Raw genomic sequence first — 17,047 nt, forward strand, 5'->3', positions numbered from 1 at the left:
GAGAAGGGAAATCATCTGAGCTTTTAAAAAATTAAATGGAGTCAGTAATTTGATTTCAGAGAGAAGCTGAAAACCTCGTAATGGTAGGAGCGGCTCAATCTCGTGGTGAAAAGGAAAAGCCTTAAATGGGGCTATTAAGCTTTTGCCCGGGACGGATCTGCCCGGAGAGGGGGGAGAGAGCGCAGGTGGGGGGAGAAGTCTTCTTCGAGGTGGGGACCGTTTATCAGCCAAGACAACCCTGATTATTTATTTATTTATTTGTTTCTCGTTCCGGGCGGGCGTTGCCAACAGTCTCCTCTTCTTGGCTGCATTTCAAATCCCACTTCCAGTGATGGGTTGGCCTGGCGGGCGGGGGGGGTGGTCTGGGGGGCACCTTTCCAGGGAAGCACCGAGTGAGTGCTCTTCAGCCACAGCTGGGCCTCTGAGCCAGGAGCCTGGGGGCAGGGGGGCACTGAGGGTCCAAGCCAGCGGGGTACCAGCTGCTGCCATGGAACCCAGAGGAAGGGAGTGGTGAGTAACGAAAACAAAGCAGTGTTGCCGCATTCTCCTCCCCTGGAGTCCTTCAGAGACCTGGGATCACCGCCCCGCAAGGCCTGGGGAAGGGGTAAATACCAAGGGTTCATATCACCGTCACCAGCAACCCCCAGAGGTGTCTGGACCACGGCTCAGGCCCTCCATCCTCTCCTGGGCCCTGCAAACACGCCCTCTGCCTGGGCCGGGAGGTGGGCGGTGGAAGGATCACCAGAAGAGAGGCTCTCAAGCTCTGGGCGCGCTGGGTGTCCGGCTCCACGCCGAATGGTCTACGTCCCCTTCCCATCCACCCCTCAGCCATGACCATCCCCCTTTGCCTCGTGAGGAAACTGAGGCTCAGAGAGGTGAGTGCCTTGCCAAGGTCACACAGCCAAAGAGCAGAGGAACCGCGCCTTCCCCCCTAGCTCCCGGCAGGCGCCTTACCCAGAGGCTTCTCCACCTCTGACCGCACAGCAAGCCCAGAAGCGCAGCCGGCTGGGCCAGGTAGAGACCAGGGACATTGCCCTGCCCTCAGCATCTCTTCCCTCGGGGAGGTCCACGCAGGCAGGTGGCCCGCCACGTCACCACTCCCTTCCTCTGGTTTCCATGGCAGCAGCTGGAATTCTGCTGGCTTGGATGGCCCCGGTGACTCTCAATGACTCAGTGTCCCTGGACTCCCTGGCCTGGATGCCCAGCTGTGGCTGAGCCCCGTGACATGGGCTGGAAGAGCACCACTGCTTCCCTGGAAAGATGCCCCACCCCCACCTCCAGGCTAACCTGTCACTGCCCCACCCTTTGCCCTCCACCTCCCCAGGGTGCACCCAGGACCCACCGTGGAGTCTCCAGGGAGGCTCAGTGTGGGGGCCTCTCAGACAGCGCCTCCACACTGTCCTGAAGTTCAGGAAGCCTGTGGCTTTCAGCACTCGGTGCCAAGGTGGGCTCCGTCAGCTCCTGCTGGGGTGGGGCCCCCTGGCCAGCCTGGAAGGGGTGCCCATGCTCCACCAGGCTGGGTGGTGACGTTTCTATGGTAGCCCACAGGCTCAGGGTTCGCATGGACAGAGGGCTGGATGTGTGTGCATACCCCAACTCCTCCCGGGCCGCTGGCCGGCTGGGGGCTGACTCCAGGTCTCCGGCCCGGTCCGGCCCTCCTGTAGATGAGGCTTTGGGTGTCAGAAGAGCTGCCGGGCGAATGGGTTCTGCTGGCAGAGGTTCCATAGGAAGAACCGCCAGGGGCACTGCTGGTCTCACCCTGGGCGTCCCGGTGAGCATGGGTCCCGAGGCGTCCACACAGGCACTGAGGTCTGGCTGCTTCACCCGTCGGGTGGAGAATGTGGCCTCCCTTCCTGGCAGAATGGGGAGTCCCAGCCCCTCTGTGTCCTGGCTTGGTTCTGAGGATGACGGGTCCAGGTGCTCCCTGGCCCCCTCCCTGGGGAGACCAGGCCTGGTCTGGCGCAGCCCCTCCACCTCCATTCTAGAGGACGTTTCCCGCAGCTCTCCGGGGGAATGGTGCAAAACCAGTGCCGCTGCAGCCAGCCTGGCCCGCCAGGGCCTCGTCAATGGCTGGAACTCTTCTCTGGCTTGGTCAGGCTCCCCCAAGACGGGCTCAGGTGCAGCCGCATGCCCCCTTGCCAGCCCTCTCAGCAGGAGGGGACTTCGTGGAGTCCTGGTGGGGTCCTGCTCAGGTCTCACAGTTCCTAGACCTTCCGTCAGGGTGACAGATGGTCCTGAGACTAGGAGTGATTCAGATTGTCCAGGCCTTGGGGCTGGCGGTGGAGGAGAGGAGGCGTCTGGGGACATGCTCAGGGTCAGAGCTGGGTACGCTGGCAAGATTGCATGTGGCCACTGGCGGCCAGCCTGCACACCCTCTACAGGCTCTGAGGGGAGCGTGGCTGGAGGCGTGGGGTGTCCAGGAAGCACTGCTTCCCCTGGAGGAGTCTGGAGACCTTGCTGAGCTTGCATCACTCTGGGGAAAATGGAGACAGATGTCTGGCTTCTCCTCGCAGGTTTGGCCGTTTGTAGGAACGGTCCAAGCCCCTTCTTGGAGAGAGAGAAGTGGAGAGAGAAAAGGCATCAGAAACAGAGCACATGGGCTCCGGCTGCTCTGAAGATCTCAGCCCAAAGATGGGTTTGAGAGGCCAGGTGCGATGGCTCATGTCTCCCAGCACAATAGGAGGCTGAGGCAGGTGGATCACTTGAGGTCAAAGTTCGAGACCAGCCTGGCCAACATGGTGAAACCCCATCTCTACTAAAAATACAAAATTAGCCAGGTGTGGTGGCTTGCACCTCTCATCCCAGCTACTACTCGGGAGGCGGAGGCAGGAGGATCTCCTGAATCTGGGAGGTGGAGGCTGAGCTGGCAGTGAACCAAGATCATGCCACTGCACTCCAGCCTAAGCAACAGAGCGAGACTCTGTCTCAAAAAAATAAATAAATAAATAAAAGAAGAGCTGGAAGAAGCTGTGACCTCTGGGTCTCCAGTCCTCTGGTGTGCCTCAGTTTCCCTCTCTCCGTTGGTGTGCATAGTGGCTGACCCCCCTCCGGCTGCCTCCTTTAGCTGTATCTCAATGCCCTGGGAGGCTGCTGCGATCCAGACCCACCGATGAGGGGGGTTGCCCTCAGGCGGGGGCTCTTGGGAACCCAGCTTTCTCTGGGAAACATTCTGAATTCAAGGAGGTGACATGGTTGGGGATCAGAGTGAGGCTCTCTTTGGAAGAATGGTGATGAAAGAGAGGGGCCTCAGGCTCAGCTGGATCTACCAATACCTATGGGGACCCGACCCTTTGGAGGAAACCGTGGGCAGAGGACGCAGCCATGGACTTGCCTTGGCCGGCTCATCAGAAGGCTGGTGTGGGAATTCCCGAGGAAGCCATTCTTGGGCAGCTGGTCCTGCAGCCCGCACCTGGGAGGCGGTAGCAGATGGCGCTCCCACTGGAGGGGTCTCTGGTCCTGGGGATGGTGGGGAGAGAGTGGTGCTCTGTGTGGCAGTTGAGGCAGGCGACTCTGTTCCTGAACCTTCCAGAGAGAAGATAGAAGTCAGCCTTCCTCCTAAGGAAGCAAAATCCTCCCAACACCCTACTGAAGAGACCGTGAGTGACCCCTTTCCACAGGTGGGCAATGGAAGCTTGGAGAGGTCAGATTTGAGCCCTGGGTTGGGAAATGTCCATTGGCTGAATTTCACAGACCTCCCACCTGGAGTCCTAGATTTTTCCAGACCAGACATTTAAATAATTAGAATTTGTCCCATAGGTTCTAGTTACTTATGAGATCAGGGAGGAGGAAGATTTGTTCAAAATCTCTAACTGCGGGGAGTTCAGGCAATTCCAGCATACTAATATTCCAACACACTAGTCACACATTTACGAAAGAAAATTGCTATCTGTGTAAAACAGTTTTTTAAATTCCTGGTGAAAATTCAAGCCAACAAGCATTTCTGACATGCTTCCCAAGGGCAAGAAGGCAAGATAAGGCCCATCAGGAACAGGAAGGGGAACAGGGCACAGCCCCTGATCTGAAGGAATTCATGCCAGAGGAAGAGACAGGAGCATGCGCCCGTAACTATAATAAGAACAGAAAGACCTCAAAGCTGAGGGAGGCTGCAGGAGAGGCGTGCCGGGAACCAGGGAGGGGAGAGGTTCATTCTGCTGGCTGATGTTAAATTAACCAAATGAGAAAGAGAGAATTCTTTCCCGTGTAAATCTTTCCAGAAAGGCCAAAAAACTCTTCCTAAAATATTTCTATTGCTGTTGCTGATCTATTTATACATTGTATTCCGTACCTTCCTATCAAGGACCTCCCCTCTCAGCAAAACCCAGGATAAAGATCATCTACTCTCTGGCATCTCTCCTGAGTCCACCTGCCCTCATAATTTTCTGGGCGTTTCTTTTTTGTTATTTTTTGTTTTTGCTTTGAGACTAGTCTCGCTCTGTCGCCCAGGCTGGAATGCAGTGGCATGATCTCAGCTCACTGCAACTTCCACCTCCCGGGTGCAAGTGATTCTCCTACCTCAGCCTCCCAAGTAGCTGGGATAAGAGGTGTGCACCACCACACCCAGCTAATTTTTGTATTTTCAGTAGAGACAGGGTTTCGCCATGTTGTCCAGGCTAATCTCAAACTCCTGACCTCTAGTGATCCTCCTGCCTCGGCCTCCCAAAGTGTGGGATTACAAGCATGAGTCACTGCACCTGGCTTAATTTTTGTATTTTTAGTAGAAACGGGGTTTCACTGTGTTAGCCAGGCTGGTCTCGAACTCCTAACCTCAGATAATCCTCCCACCTTGGCCTCCCAAAGTGCTGGGGTTACAGGTGTGCGCTACCATGCCTGGCCTTTCTCTGGGCATTTCTTATCCCCTTAATCTTATCTGGGCATTTCTTATCCCCTAAATCAGGCTGGATGCTGATTAAGAGCAAGAACCAAATCCAGCAGCCTCTGTTCCCACCTAAGCCTTGCGTGGGGCCTCACACACCACAACTGCCTAGTGAATATTTGTTGGATAACGTTCTAGCCCTCCCTTTCCAAGATCAATGTCATTGCTGCAGGAAACTGTTAAAATAAAAACAGCCGAAATGTGTAAAAACTTTCAAGAAACATTTCCATTTTTAGCAGACTGTCAGAACTCACCCCCCCATCCCGCCTTTTTCTTTGTTTCTAATTCTGAATTTGGGGCTAGCTGTGGTAGGCAGTCCCCCTTTTAATCTTTAAATATAGTTCTGAATATAATTACATTTTTATGCAGCCCCGAAACATCATATCCTGCTAACAGGGCATACTTGCACTATTAACATCTGAGTCAAATCTCCTTCGCGTCTGTCTTCGATTGAGGACAGTTAGGAAGTATAAGATGAAAGTGATCGACATCATTTGTGAATTATGTGTATTTCCTTGTGCTGTATTTCAATGGGTTTTGCTCCTGGTGGGTTTGCATGTGTGAATACCAGGTTGTCCGTTAGTGGAACTTTCGCCAAAAACCCCATCCCAGCATTCTGGCATGAAGGCGCATACCACGTTTAGAAGAAGGTTCCTCTCGAGCTGAGAAAAAAAGTTGCATCGTGTCGCGCTCTTTGCCAAGGGCACTGATCTGTCTACCAAGTGACCCGAGGAACTGGAGCCCACGCAGAGTGAGTAAATAGAAACATCTCCTCTGCACCAGGCGCTCACTCTTCTAAGCCATTCATTCCCCTCATCTCATTCAATCCTCAAAACAGGTACTGCATGCCTATTTTCCAGATGGGAAAATTGAGTCTCAACATGGTTAAGGAACTCACGGAGGTGGTGCAGGTGGTTAGGAAATGGATGCACCCCACCCACCTCCCGGGTCCCCTCTCTGGCAGACTCCAGGGCCAGAAACCACATTGCCACTCAGTTTTCCTGACCCTGCCAGTTCCAGCCAGCATGTCTGACACCTCACTTACCTTGTAGGTGTGGGACCTGTCGGGCCCAGGGAGTGAAACATTGTCGCAGAAGAAAGAACCCCGGGGTCAAGGAAAGAGGGTTTGTGCAGTGTGTGCCCGTTATGTTACCGGCGGTCACACCCGCTTGGTGGCTCACTCACCCACGCACTGGAAGAAGCTCTCCACCGTCCAGAGGACTGGGGCAGCCATCTCGGCAAATTCCAGGCTCAGGTCTATCCTATAGAAAGCTTGTGTTCCCAGGGTTCCTCCAACTTTCCGGCATTGCTGTGAGGCCACAAGAAATCAGTTGCACATTGGCCGGCCGCGGTGGCTTATGCCTGTGATCCCAGCACTTTGGGAGGCCGAGGCGGGCAGCTCACGAGGTCAGGAGATGGAGACCATCCTGGCTAACACAGTGAAATCTCATCTCCACTAAAAATACAAAAAATTAGCCGGGCGTGGTGGCCCGCGCCTGTAATCCCAGTTCCTCAGGAGGCTGAGGCAGGAGAATCGCTTGAACCTGGGAGGCGGAGATTGCAGTGAGCCAAGATCGCACCACTGCACTCCAGCCTGGGTGACAGAGCGAGACTCTGTCTCAAAAAAAAGTAAAGAAATTAGTTTCACATGGCAGGTGGCATCCCACTCCCTGTGGCTGCCCCTGATAGGGCTGCCTTGGTAAGAGTATGGGCCTGAGGGGCAAACGTGGTGAAATCCGTTTTCAGCCAGAGCTGCAGATCTGCCCTCCACGTTTCTTTCTTTTTTATTTTTATTTTTTGAGACAGGGTCTCCCTCCCATTGCCTAGGCAGGAGTGCAGTGGCACAATTACAGCTCATTGCAGCCTCGACCCCCTAAGCTCAAGCAATCCTCGCACCTCATTTTTAATTTTTTTTGTAGCAATGGGGTCTCAGGCTGGTCTTGAACTCCTGGGCTCAAGTGACCCTCCCACCTCGGCCTCCCAAAGTGCTGGGATTACAGGCCTGAGCTACCGTGACGGGTCTACCCTCCACGTATCTGACCACACATGGCATCGGTGGCCTAAGGAGAAGGGTCTCGGGAAAAGAAGGGACAAGACAGAGATGCCACCAGATACTCACCTGGACTTGGAGCACCCTGGCCGCTGGGATACTGACCACCACAAAGCCCTTGTTTTCCGTCACCATGAAGGTGTTGGACTGGCGAACCCGGAGGAACTGGAGGCTCAGGGTTTCCTCAGTGTAGGAACCTCTTTTGACCAGACCCAGTCTCTGCTTGGGGATGTGAACTAAGACCTCCGACTCTGGCTGCGATGACACTGGAATAGGAAGGACACAGGGCACAGAAAAAGACACCTTTGCAGGCTCGTGGACGGGTAAGCGGTGGTGGGCCTTCGCCAGGGACCACACCTGGAGCCAGCACAGCACACCCTGAGTCAGTGACAACAAGTTACTTGGTGTCCTGGTGTCACTGCCTGTGCTGAAACGTAGCTGCATGGATGAAGGAGAGAAGAAAAAAAGGCCATCTCCAAACACCTGATGGAAGCAGTGCAAAGGCCCCTCAGGAAGCAGATGCCAGCAGGGAAGCTGCAGAAATGTCTTTACTGAGACCGTCTTCAGCTTCAGTGACCTAGCCCAGCGCCCCCTCTATTTCCAAAGCAGCTCTTAAGAAATACGGCTCCTAGGCCGGGCGCGGTGGCTCAAGCCTGTAATCCCAGCACTTTGGGAGGCCGAGGCAGGCGGATCACGAGGTCGAGAGATCGAGACCATCCTGGCCAACATGATGAAACCCCGTCTCTACTAAAAATACAAAAAATTAGCTGGGCATGGTGGCGCGTGCCTGTAATCCCATGGAGGCTGAGGCAGGAGAATTGCCTGAACCCAGGAGGCGGAGGTTGCGGTGAGCCGAGATCGCGCCATTGCACTCCAGCCTGGGTAACAAGAGCGAAACTCCGTCTCAAAAAAAAAAAAAAAAAAAAAAAAAGAAAGAAAGAAAAAAGGAAGGAAGGAAAGAAGAAAAAGAAATACAGCTTCTAGGCCAGGGACAGTAGTTCACGACTACAATCCCAGCACTTTGGGAGGTCGAGGCAGGTGGATAACCTAAGGTCAGGATTTTGAGACCAGCCTGGCCTACGTGGTGAAACCCAATCTCTACTAAAAATACAAAAAATTAGCTGGGCGTGGTAGCAGACACCTGTAATCCCAGCTACTCAGAAGGCTGAGGGAGGAGAATCACTTAAACCCAGGAGGTGGAGGTTGCAGTGAGCCGTGATCATACCACTGCACTCCAGCCTGGGCCAAAAGAGTGAAACTCCATCTCAAAAATAAATAAATAAATAAATAAAGAAGACTCTATCAGTTGTTTACATTACAGCAAGAATTTCACTGTGTCAGGCTCTGGGGGGACATTTTAAGCCAGCTCTGCAGTTACTAAATGGAAGCATCTGCCTTTGTATGAAGGGATTTGAAACACCGTGAGCAGGGAAAGCTGTGTTTGGGGGCTCATCACGGTCATCGCCACTGCCGGGAAATCCCCGGAGCTCTGATCCTGAAACTCAGTCCTGAAACTCAGTCCGTGAGACAATTCCATACAAAATGAAAGCCTAGGCCAGGTGCGGTGGCTCAGGCCTGTCATCCCAGCACTTTGGGAGGCCGAGGTGGGTGGATCACGAGGTCAGGAGATCAAGACCATCCTGGCCAACATGGTGAAACCCCGCCTCTACTAAAAAAAAAAAAAAAAATTAGCTGGGCGTGGTGGCTCACACCTGCAGTCCCAGCTACTCGGGAAGCTGAGGCAGGAGAATTGCACTGAGCCGAGATCGCGCCGCTGAACTCCAGCCTGGGCCACAGTTCGAGACTCTGTCTCAAAAAAAAAAAAAAAAACGAAAACCTAAACCACCTCTAATCTACTCACACAGGATGAAGCCTTTGATCTACCTAAATTTGCACACCAAGTTCTTTGAATTTAAATTCTCCAGAGGTAGGAAGTGGCCTTCCAGCTTCCAGACCTCTTTATATAAGACCCAGGGCAACGGTGTCACCCCAGGCTGAACAAAATAGTTCTCACATACATGGTCTAGATCAGGGGTCCCCACTGCCCTCAGATCACGAAGCCAGGAGGGTGTGACCAGGCTGCAGGCTCTCTCCCGTTTCCGTTCTCAGAACCCCTGGCGCCAGCCTGGGAGCTCCCAAGAGTTTACAGATCCGGTCTGCAGGTCTGTAGGAGACGATTTTACTCTTCGTTCACCTCACATCCCACCCCTACTCCACACACACATATCCCAGCCCCTTCCAGCAAGAGCAAACTTCCCTTTATCCCAAGCATTTCAGAAATGCACAGCCAAGATTGGGACTGAAGAGAGGAGAGGTGGGGTCAGACAGAGGGGAAGAAGGTCCCCACAGAAGGGGGAAAATAGGGACCAGAATGTAATGAGTCGGAACGGTGGCATCGGGGACACTCCTGGGTCTTACCAGGTGGGCAAGCGGCTTCTAAAGAATAGGCATGGTGACCTCTCAGCAGCCAGAGTGGCAGGAGCTCAGCGGTGGTGTTCAGCACCTGGGAGGCAGGAGAGTCTCCCCTGAGGTCTCCAAAACTGCTCCTTCCAGATGCAAACTCCCTCCACCGGGGCCCCCCTCCCACCTTCGAACTCGTCTCTGAACTAAAACCCCAAGTGTTACAAAGCCCAGATCAGGGACTCTTGCGCGGATGCAACCAGGAAATATTATTTCGCCGAGATATTTTTAGCAGGAAGCGAGCTCGGAGCAAATGTCATGTGAGCCATCTTCTCTTACACGGCAACTTTGGGCTATTTAAAGAATTGGTAATTACGCTCCTGCCACCAGGATCAGGACGAGCTGAATGCGTGATTGCAGGAGCCCCTCATCTGCAGAGCGGAGCACTTTACACTAATAGGGCCCAATTTTCGAAGGCGCCTGCCTAAATCTGCCCAGTCTCGCAGGCGGACATTTGACTTGACACTGGAGGGGTGGCCTGCTCTTCTGGGTGTTATGCCCCCGAGGCCCCCCACTGCCTGGCAGGACCTGCTGCCCCCCACTGACCTCCCACCTCTGAAGAAGGTCTTGTCTCGGGCTTTGGACGGTGACAGTGGTGGCGTTGATGTCCACATACAGTCCCATCAGGCTGGCGTCTTCAAGAGAAGCCACCAGCTCCCCTCGAAGGGACAGCAGCCATGGAGTCTGGAGAAACAGGACATGTTCGCAAATCATGTGATCAGGGAGGCATGGTCTCTGGAGGTCATGGAGAAGGGACGCTTGAGGGGAGACGTAGGAAGGTAACGGTCATGGGGAAGAGGGGCTGGGCCAGGAGGCAGGGTGGCGGCCACTCGGGGAGGAGAGTCAACCAGACACTAGCACCCTTTACTTTAGGGGAGTAGGTCCCTTGCAGGGGTGCTTGGCACACAGTAGGTGTACAACGAGGCTGAAAGAACGAACACACAGTTACCCCAGCAGCAATGCCAGCCAGTCAGCCCATATGCCACCTTGGCTGGGCACAACTAGAGTCCTGTCCTTGGCTCCATTTGCCACCCTTTAGTGGGACATGGGTATCAGGGCCTTGGATAAAGGTGAGTGTCTGATGGGGGGAGGGGGCAGGGAAGGGTCCCCAGCTCCCACCTCAGGAGGACTGGCAGGGGGACATCAGGAAGACGTGGGGAGGTCAACTCACTGACCCCAAACGCTCAAAGGGATGTGAAATGGAGAAGAGGGACCGGCTCCTTCCAGGAGGCTGCGGAAAACACTCCGTGGACCAGCAGAAGGAAAATTCGGGAAACAACTGTGCATCGTGGAACGTCTAGCCTTACAAAGGAACAAGCTCCCTGTCACTGGAGACTTGGCAGAGAGAATCTTAGCGTGGGAAGGACCTCAGAGCCTTCCAACCTAGCCTCCCACCCAAAGCCGGGGTCCCCTCTTCAAGATTCTTCCCAGATGGCCTCAGGCCTCTGCCTGGAGGGCACCGGTGGGTGCTTCAGACTTCAGCTGGCAAGACCTGGTCCCTGAAGAGTCCATGCCATCCACGACACTCTCTGGGAGACAAGCGACCTCAAAAGCTGCCTCAGAGCAGCCCAAGTGCCCGCCAGGCCTGGCAGAAACTTCCAGAAAAGAGTTGCTCCTGCTACTCTAACGGGGCCCACCTACCTGTCCTTGGTCACTCGGCAGGGGCAGAGGCCGGGAGACCTGCAGAGACAGAGAGGAAGCAACAGCTCCTGCACACCGTGAGCAAAGGTGAGCAAACATCCCTGCCTGCGCGCATCGGTGCCTGCGATTACCCCAGCAGGAGGCCAGCGAGAGAGCGGTGCCGCCGGGCTGTTTGCTCATTAAGACAAGAAAATCATTTATGTTCTGGGACTCGAGTGTCAACAGATGGAGGGAAATGTGCCGCCGCCTCAGCTGCCACCCTGGGCCTGGCCAAGGGGGCGGCTGGGGTCCCGGGCACAGCTGGTGAGGCCAAGAGCCGATGGGCATGGGACCAGCCCTGTTTGGAGCCCACGTCCACTGGGGCTGTTTCCCGGGCCTCTTTCTTGTTTTTCTCCCTCAGTCCCAATTTCTTCCTCACCGTTTTTGCTTTCCACTCTGGATCCAACTAGCAAAAGTAAAGAGCGAGGACTTCTCCAGGCCCAGAGGGTGCACCTGTGCCTGCTGATGGCACTGTTCTTGGAGGGACCAACGATCCCAGTTCCCCAGGAATGGGAGGTTCCCCTGATTTCAGGTTTTCAGTGGTGAAACTGAGGCAGGCCCAGGCAAACCGAGACAGTGGTTACTCCTACTGCGCCTGAGTCTCACCACCATTCCGAAGGGTGGCATCGTTCCCCCATTTCACAGACCAGGGCCCAAGGTGATGGCGTGGGTAAGCGACCTTCCCCAAAACGCCTCTGCAGCCAGTGCCGCCCACCCAGCTGTTCTCTCAAGTCTCTCTACTTTCTTTTTTCTTTCTTTCCTTTTCTTTTCTTTTGAGATGGAGTCTCGCTCTGTCGCCCAGGCTGGAGTGCAGTGGGATGATCTCGGCTCACTGCAACCTCCACCTCCCAGGTTCAAGCAGTTCTCCTGCCGACTAGCTGGGACTGCAGGCATGTGCCACCATGCCCAGCTAATTTTTTGTATTTTTAGTAGAGACAGGGTTTCATCGTGTTAGCCAGGATGGTCTCGATCTCCTGACCTTGTGATCCACCCGCCTCAGCCTCCCAAAGTGCTGGGATCACAGGCGTGAGCCACCGCGCCCGGCCAGGTCTCTCTCCTTTCTCCAAATGCCCCTTTGCCTTTGCGTCAGGCCTAGGCAAGGGGGTTGTGGCACTGGACAGAGTCACAGACCAGCAGAGGGTCCCTCAGAGACCACCAGACCCCTTCTCCTACCCCATACGGAATGAGGAGACTGGGGCCAGAGCGCACTGACTCATCTTGACAGCTCCCCCAGCCAAGGCTCCCCACCCCTTCTTCCCAGGGACAGAGAGGAGCTCCCGGGAGCAGAAAAGAGTGGGCGGGGCTAAGAGGAGGCGCCCCCCCACTGCCATGCAGCCTTCCCAGATCCCTAGCTCAGCTGTCCCTTGGCCCCAGAGAGCCCATGTTGGCAGCAGGCTCAGGACAGCCCGCGGGGAGCCCCTCGGGTGAGGCCTGCGATGGACTTGCTTTTAGAGGGTCGGCCTTCCCTTGGGAAGCAAAGTGGAAGAAACAGAGAATGCATCCGCAAGGGCTGGCAGGAGAATGAAGAGGATGTGGCAATTCCCCGACACCCCCAAAGCTGAGCCACGGTGTTCCAGCCCATCCCACCTGCTGCAGCCGGGAGGAAGGCAGAGAGGCCCCGGGACGCCGGGCTGTAAGAAGGAAGGAAGCAATTCTACTAAAAGAAGGAAGGGAAGGCCAGGCACAGTGGCTCAAGCCTGGAATCCCAGCACTGTGGCAGGCTGAGGCGGACAGACCACCTGAGCTCAGGAGTTCGAGACCAGCCTGGGCAACATGGTGAAACCCCATCTCTACTAAAAATGCAAAATAAAATTAGCCGGGCATGGTGGCAGGCACCTGTAGTCCCAGCTACTCGGGAGGCTGAGGCACGAGATTTGCTTGAACCTGGGAGGCGGAAGCTGCAGCGAGCTGAGATCACATCCTTCACTCCAGCCTGGGCAACTCTGGCCAGAGTGAGACTCTGTTTCCAAAAAAAAAAAAAAAAAAAAAAGGAAGGAAGGGAAGACATGACAAGTGCGCAGCCAAAATGCAGCGTGCCCTTTAAGTCGCCATGAGGAGACTATATTTAGGGCCCTCGGACACTGCGCAGGAGCGGCAGCCTTCGCTGGGAGCAATCGCTAATCACTGCATTGAGCTTACTGGTGCCCCTGGGCACACTTAACCCAGGGCAATGAATAGTTATTGCGCAGCCTCCCGCTCGGGGCCTGTGGGCACACTTAAGCGAGCTCGCAGATCGCTGTGAGCAGGGCATGGCTCGGGTACACCCTTGGGCACCCTGCGCCATCAGTGGGGAGAGGCAGAGTATTAAATATCTATGTGCCCTGTGCCCACAGCTGCATTTAGCCAAGGGCAAGGCCGGTGAAACGGCTTTAATTAAAACTTAATGCAAGTTCAAGGTGCAGCCACGGAAGTGGCGGCTGCAGAAGTCACCAGGAATGAATCAGTCAATTCGATGAGGTTCTCGGATGGGGGAAGGGGCTGGAGGGGAGGTGGGGGCAGCAGAGACCTGCCTCTGTCCCTGTGTGCTGCCCCCCTCTGTGAGTCCCTGTTCAGGGATGCAGAGCCCCCCCCCATCTGCTCCCACACTTCAGTCAGTGAAGGATGCCGGGGACTAAGGCATTGGGACATCAGGGGTTCGAAGGCCAGATAATGGAGGCCAGGCGGGCACCCAAGCGGGCGAGGAGTAGTTTCTGCTATTCTCAGCAATTCGGCCCAGTTTCGCGTGACGCCAGCCACACCATCCCCCTGGCGGCAGCTTCCAGAATCACAGGCCCAGTGCAGAGGGAGCAGAGATGAGCCCCGAAATGTCAAACAGGTGCCCTGGCAGCCCTGCTTGGGGTCCTGGGGTGGGGCCTGGCAATTCTTAGGCTCACTAACAGGGGCTTTGTCGTGGCCACTCTGAGCCCTTAATAAAAACAGGTGGGGCCGGGCGCAGTGGCTCACGCCTGTAATCCCAGCACTTTGGGAGGCCGAGGTGGGTGGATCACGAGGTCAGGAGTTCGAGACCAGCCAGACAAATATGGTGAAACTCCGTCTCGACTAAAATACAAAAAATTAGCCAGGCGTGGTGGCACCTGCCTGTAGTCCCAGCTAATTGGGAGGCTGAGGCAGAAGAATCGCTTGAACTCGGGAGGCAGAGGTTGCAGTGAGCCAAGATCTCACCACTGCACTCCATCCTAGACGACAAACAGAAACTCTGTCTGAAAGAAGAAGAAGAAAACAGCAGGTAGACAGAAGAAGCTCCTCCCACTCAGACCCTGCTCCTTCAGGTTGAGAAGCAAAGGAACTTCATAAAGCCCAACATGGCAGTTAGTGGAGCTCACAGTGGAGACGGGCCCAGGTCTTCTGAGCTGGGGGTGGGGCAGGGGCCACAGCACATTCGTTTTTGAAGTTCAGACCAGATGAGAAGAAAGCCGTAAGGTCTTTCTGGGATGTCACGTCTTGGTCATATCTGTTCCCTAAGCAGCAGCACAGGGCTGGGCATATAATAGGTGATCAATAAATGCTTGTTAGGGCCAGGCATGGTGGCTCGTGCCTGTAATTCTAGCATTTTGGCAGGCCAAGGCAGGCGGATCAGTTGAGGTCAGGAGTTTGAGACCAGCCTGGCTAAAAGGGTGAAACCCCAACTCTCCTAAAAATACAAAAAAAATTAGCTGGGTGTGGTGGCGCGTGCCTGTGATTCCATGAGAATCGCTTGAACCCAGGAGGCAGAGGTTGTAGTGAGCTGAGATCATGCCATGGCACGCCAGCCTGGGCGAAAGAGCGAGACTCCGTCTCTAAATAAAGAAGTAAATGCTTGTTGGATAAATGGTGTTTGTCGTCAGCAGCCTTTCCACTCCAGCCTCCTCCTCTCCTTTCCACCTTCCTCTCCTTTCTCTTCCCCCCTCCTCCTCCTCACAGACAGAAGATGCCACCCAAATCCCTCAGGCCAAAGCCGGCACTTTGTTTGAGCCATTACCGTGCCTACAAAATTAAAGTTAACTTTTCTAAACTTGAGGATTTCACATACAGTTACAGATTTCCAGTCTACCTTGAAATGTTGGAAAATCTGGCAAAATGGGGCTGGAGTGGAGTCCAGCCTCAGCTCCCTCTGTGGGGGGGCCGGGACGGGAGCTTGTGCCTGTTCCAGCGTGCCGCAGCCCCCACCACGTGGCTGGCTCAAAGCCCAGCGCTGTTGCTACCAGCGGGCAAGCCTCCTCGTCTCTCTCTGCTTAGTTCTCTCACCTGCAGAATGGCGATCAATATAGGACCAATTACATAGAATCGCCACGAAGGTGAGATGAGTTAATATTTGCAAAGTGAGTAGAACAGTGCCCAGCATGGAATGAGCCTTAAGCAAGTGTTTGCTGGACCAGGTGTAGTGGCCCATGCCTATAATCCCAGAGCTTTGAGAGGACAAAATGAGAGGCTCACTTGAAGCCAGGAGTTCGAGACCAGCCTGGGCAACATAGTGAGACTCTGTCTCTACAAAAAATTCAAACATTAGCTAAGCATGGTGTCATATGCCTCTAGTCCCAGCGACTCGTGGGGCTGAAGTGAGAGGATCCCTTAAGCCCAGGAGGTCAAAGCTACAGTGAGCCTGGGTGACAGAGCAAGATCCCGTCTCTTTAAAAGAACATCTGGTGGCTCCCACTCATAATCCCAACACTTTGGGAGGCTGAGGAGGGTGGATCATTTGAGGTCAGGAGTTTGAGAGCAGCCTGGCCAACAGGGTGAAACTCTGTCTCTACTAAAAATACAAAAATTAGCTGGGCACGGTGGCACACACCTGTAATCTCCAGCCTGAGGCAGGAGAATCACTTGAACCCAGGAGGTGGAGGTTGCAGAGAGCCGAGATCACTCACTGCTCTCCAGCCTGGGTGACAGAGAAACACTCCATCACAAACAAAAAAGCAGCTGACTAAATGAAGGAATGAGTAAAATTCTTTACTGCCTCCTCAGTCCAGCATACTCATTTCTATGGCGGGTTTGGTCCCTGTAGATGTTAGGGTTTCCAAACGTCTCCCACCCAAATCCTATTTAGCTTAAAGAGGTGCCCCTCTGATGAGAGGTAGAGAGAAACTTGAATTCAAGGAGCCCGCAAGGCCATAAACGAGCTCACAGTTGGATCTGGGGCTCAACCTTCCTTCCCTGATGTTTAAGATATAAACATTGCACCTGATCATACCTGAGGTCTGTAACTCTTTGACATTACTGAGGTCAAAAAAAAAAAAAAAAAAAGCATCCAAACTAGCAAATGTTTCCAATCCAGAGAGAAAGAACACAACGGTGCAATGTTGCAGCTTTGGTGATAACCCAAGTGGCCCCCGTGAGCCAACCAAGATGGGAAATCCAGAACCCGAGGTCAGAGGCGTTTAATCTCCCCCTACCTTCCCATCGTCTCACCCCTCCTTGCTCAGAACCAAACCCAGTAGACCTGGCACCCAGCCAGTACCCAGGGATGGTCCGGGAGAACGATGCCACACTGTACCTCTAGCTACCACCTGTGTCCCCAGGCCACAGCCAGTAGTACAGGAGCCAGAGCTACCTGCCTTGGCCTTTAGAGAGAAGCCCAGCCTGGGTGGCCCCTCTGCCACCTCCCGGACCTTCTGAACCCGTTACCTGGATGAACCCGGGCCTGCAGTGGACGCTTTCCTGGCCCAGCCTTGACCTTAGCACTGGACACTTCATTATGTAGCGATCACTCCGCTCCAACCTCATCACCCCTTTCTGAAATATTCTGATTTCCAGCCTGTAATTTGCTTTCTGGAAGTAGGGCAAAATTCATGTGTGCAAATGAGAGAGGAAAATACAGTTAGTAGGCTGCAATTATAGGTCAGTTCCTGTTCACAGCAAATAGGGTACCATGAACCTCCTAGAAGGTGGGCTTGTGGAAGTGGGATGGGAAATGAGGCCAAGGTAGACAGCAACTCAGAGCCTGGGTCCAGCTCTGTAAGTTCGGCCCCCACCAATGAAGCCCTCCAGGCTGGGGAGCATTTGTAGAT

General features: G+C 54.4%; 1 protein-coding gene across 2 annotated transcripts; it reads right to left on the bottom strand.

Annotated features, from left to right (window-relative positions):
* Positions 1-269: 269 nt before the first annotated feature.
* Positions 270-16,808, bottom strand: CIROZ (ciliated left-right organizer protein containing ZP-N domains). 2 transcript variants are annotated; one of them, XM_010346533.3, is made up of 8 exons: positions 16,665-16,808; positions 11,025-11,063; positions 9,930-10,067; positions 9,342-9,426; positions 6,993-7,189; positions 6,059-6,182; positions 3,332-3,522; positions 270-2,547 (listed from the first exon to the last, which is right to left on the bottom strand). In XM_010346533.3, exons 1-8 carry the CDS (start codon positions 16,761-16,763, stop codon positions 1,363-1,365), a joined length of 2,058 nt encoding a protein of 685 aa, XP_010344835.2. In that variant the 5' UTR covers positions 16,764-16,808; the 3' UTR covers positions 270-1,362. The 2 variants fall into 2 exon arrangements, with proteins under 2 accessions (XP_010344835.2, XP_074236152.1); XM_074380051.1 differs by lacking the exons at positions 11,025-11,063; positions 16,665-16,808 and having other exon boundaries at positions 270-593; positions 1,343-2,547; positions 9,930-10,563.
* Positions 16,809-17,047: the final 239 nt, after the last annotated feature.

Source organism: Saimiri boliviensis, chromosome 11 (assembly GCF_048565385.1).
Source record: "Saimiri boliviensis isolate mSaiBol1 chromosome 11, mSaiBol1.pri, whole genome shotgun sequence".
Classification (NCBI taxonomy): Eukaryota; Metazoa; Chordata; class Mammalia; order Primates; family Cebidae; genus Saimiri; species Saimiri boliviensis.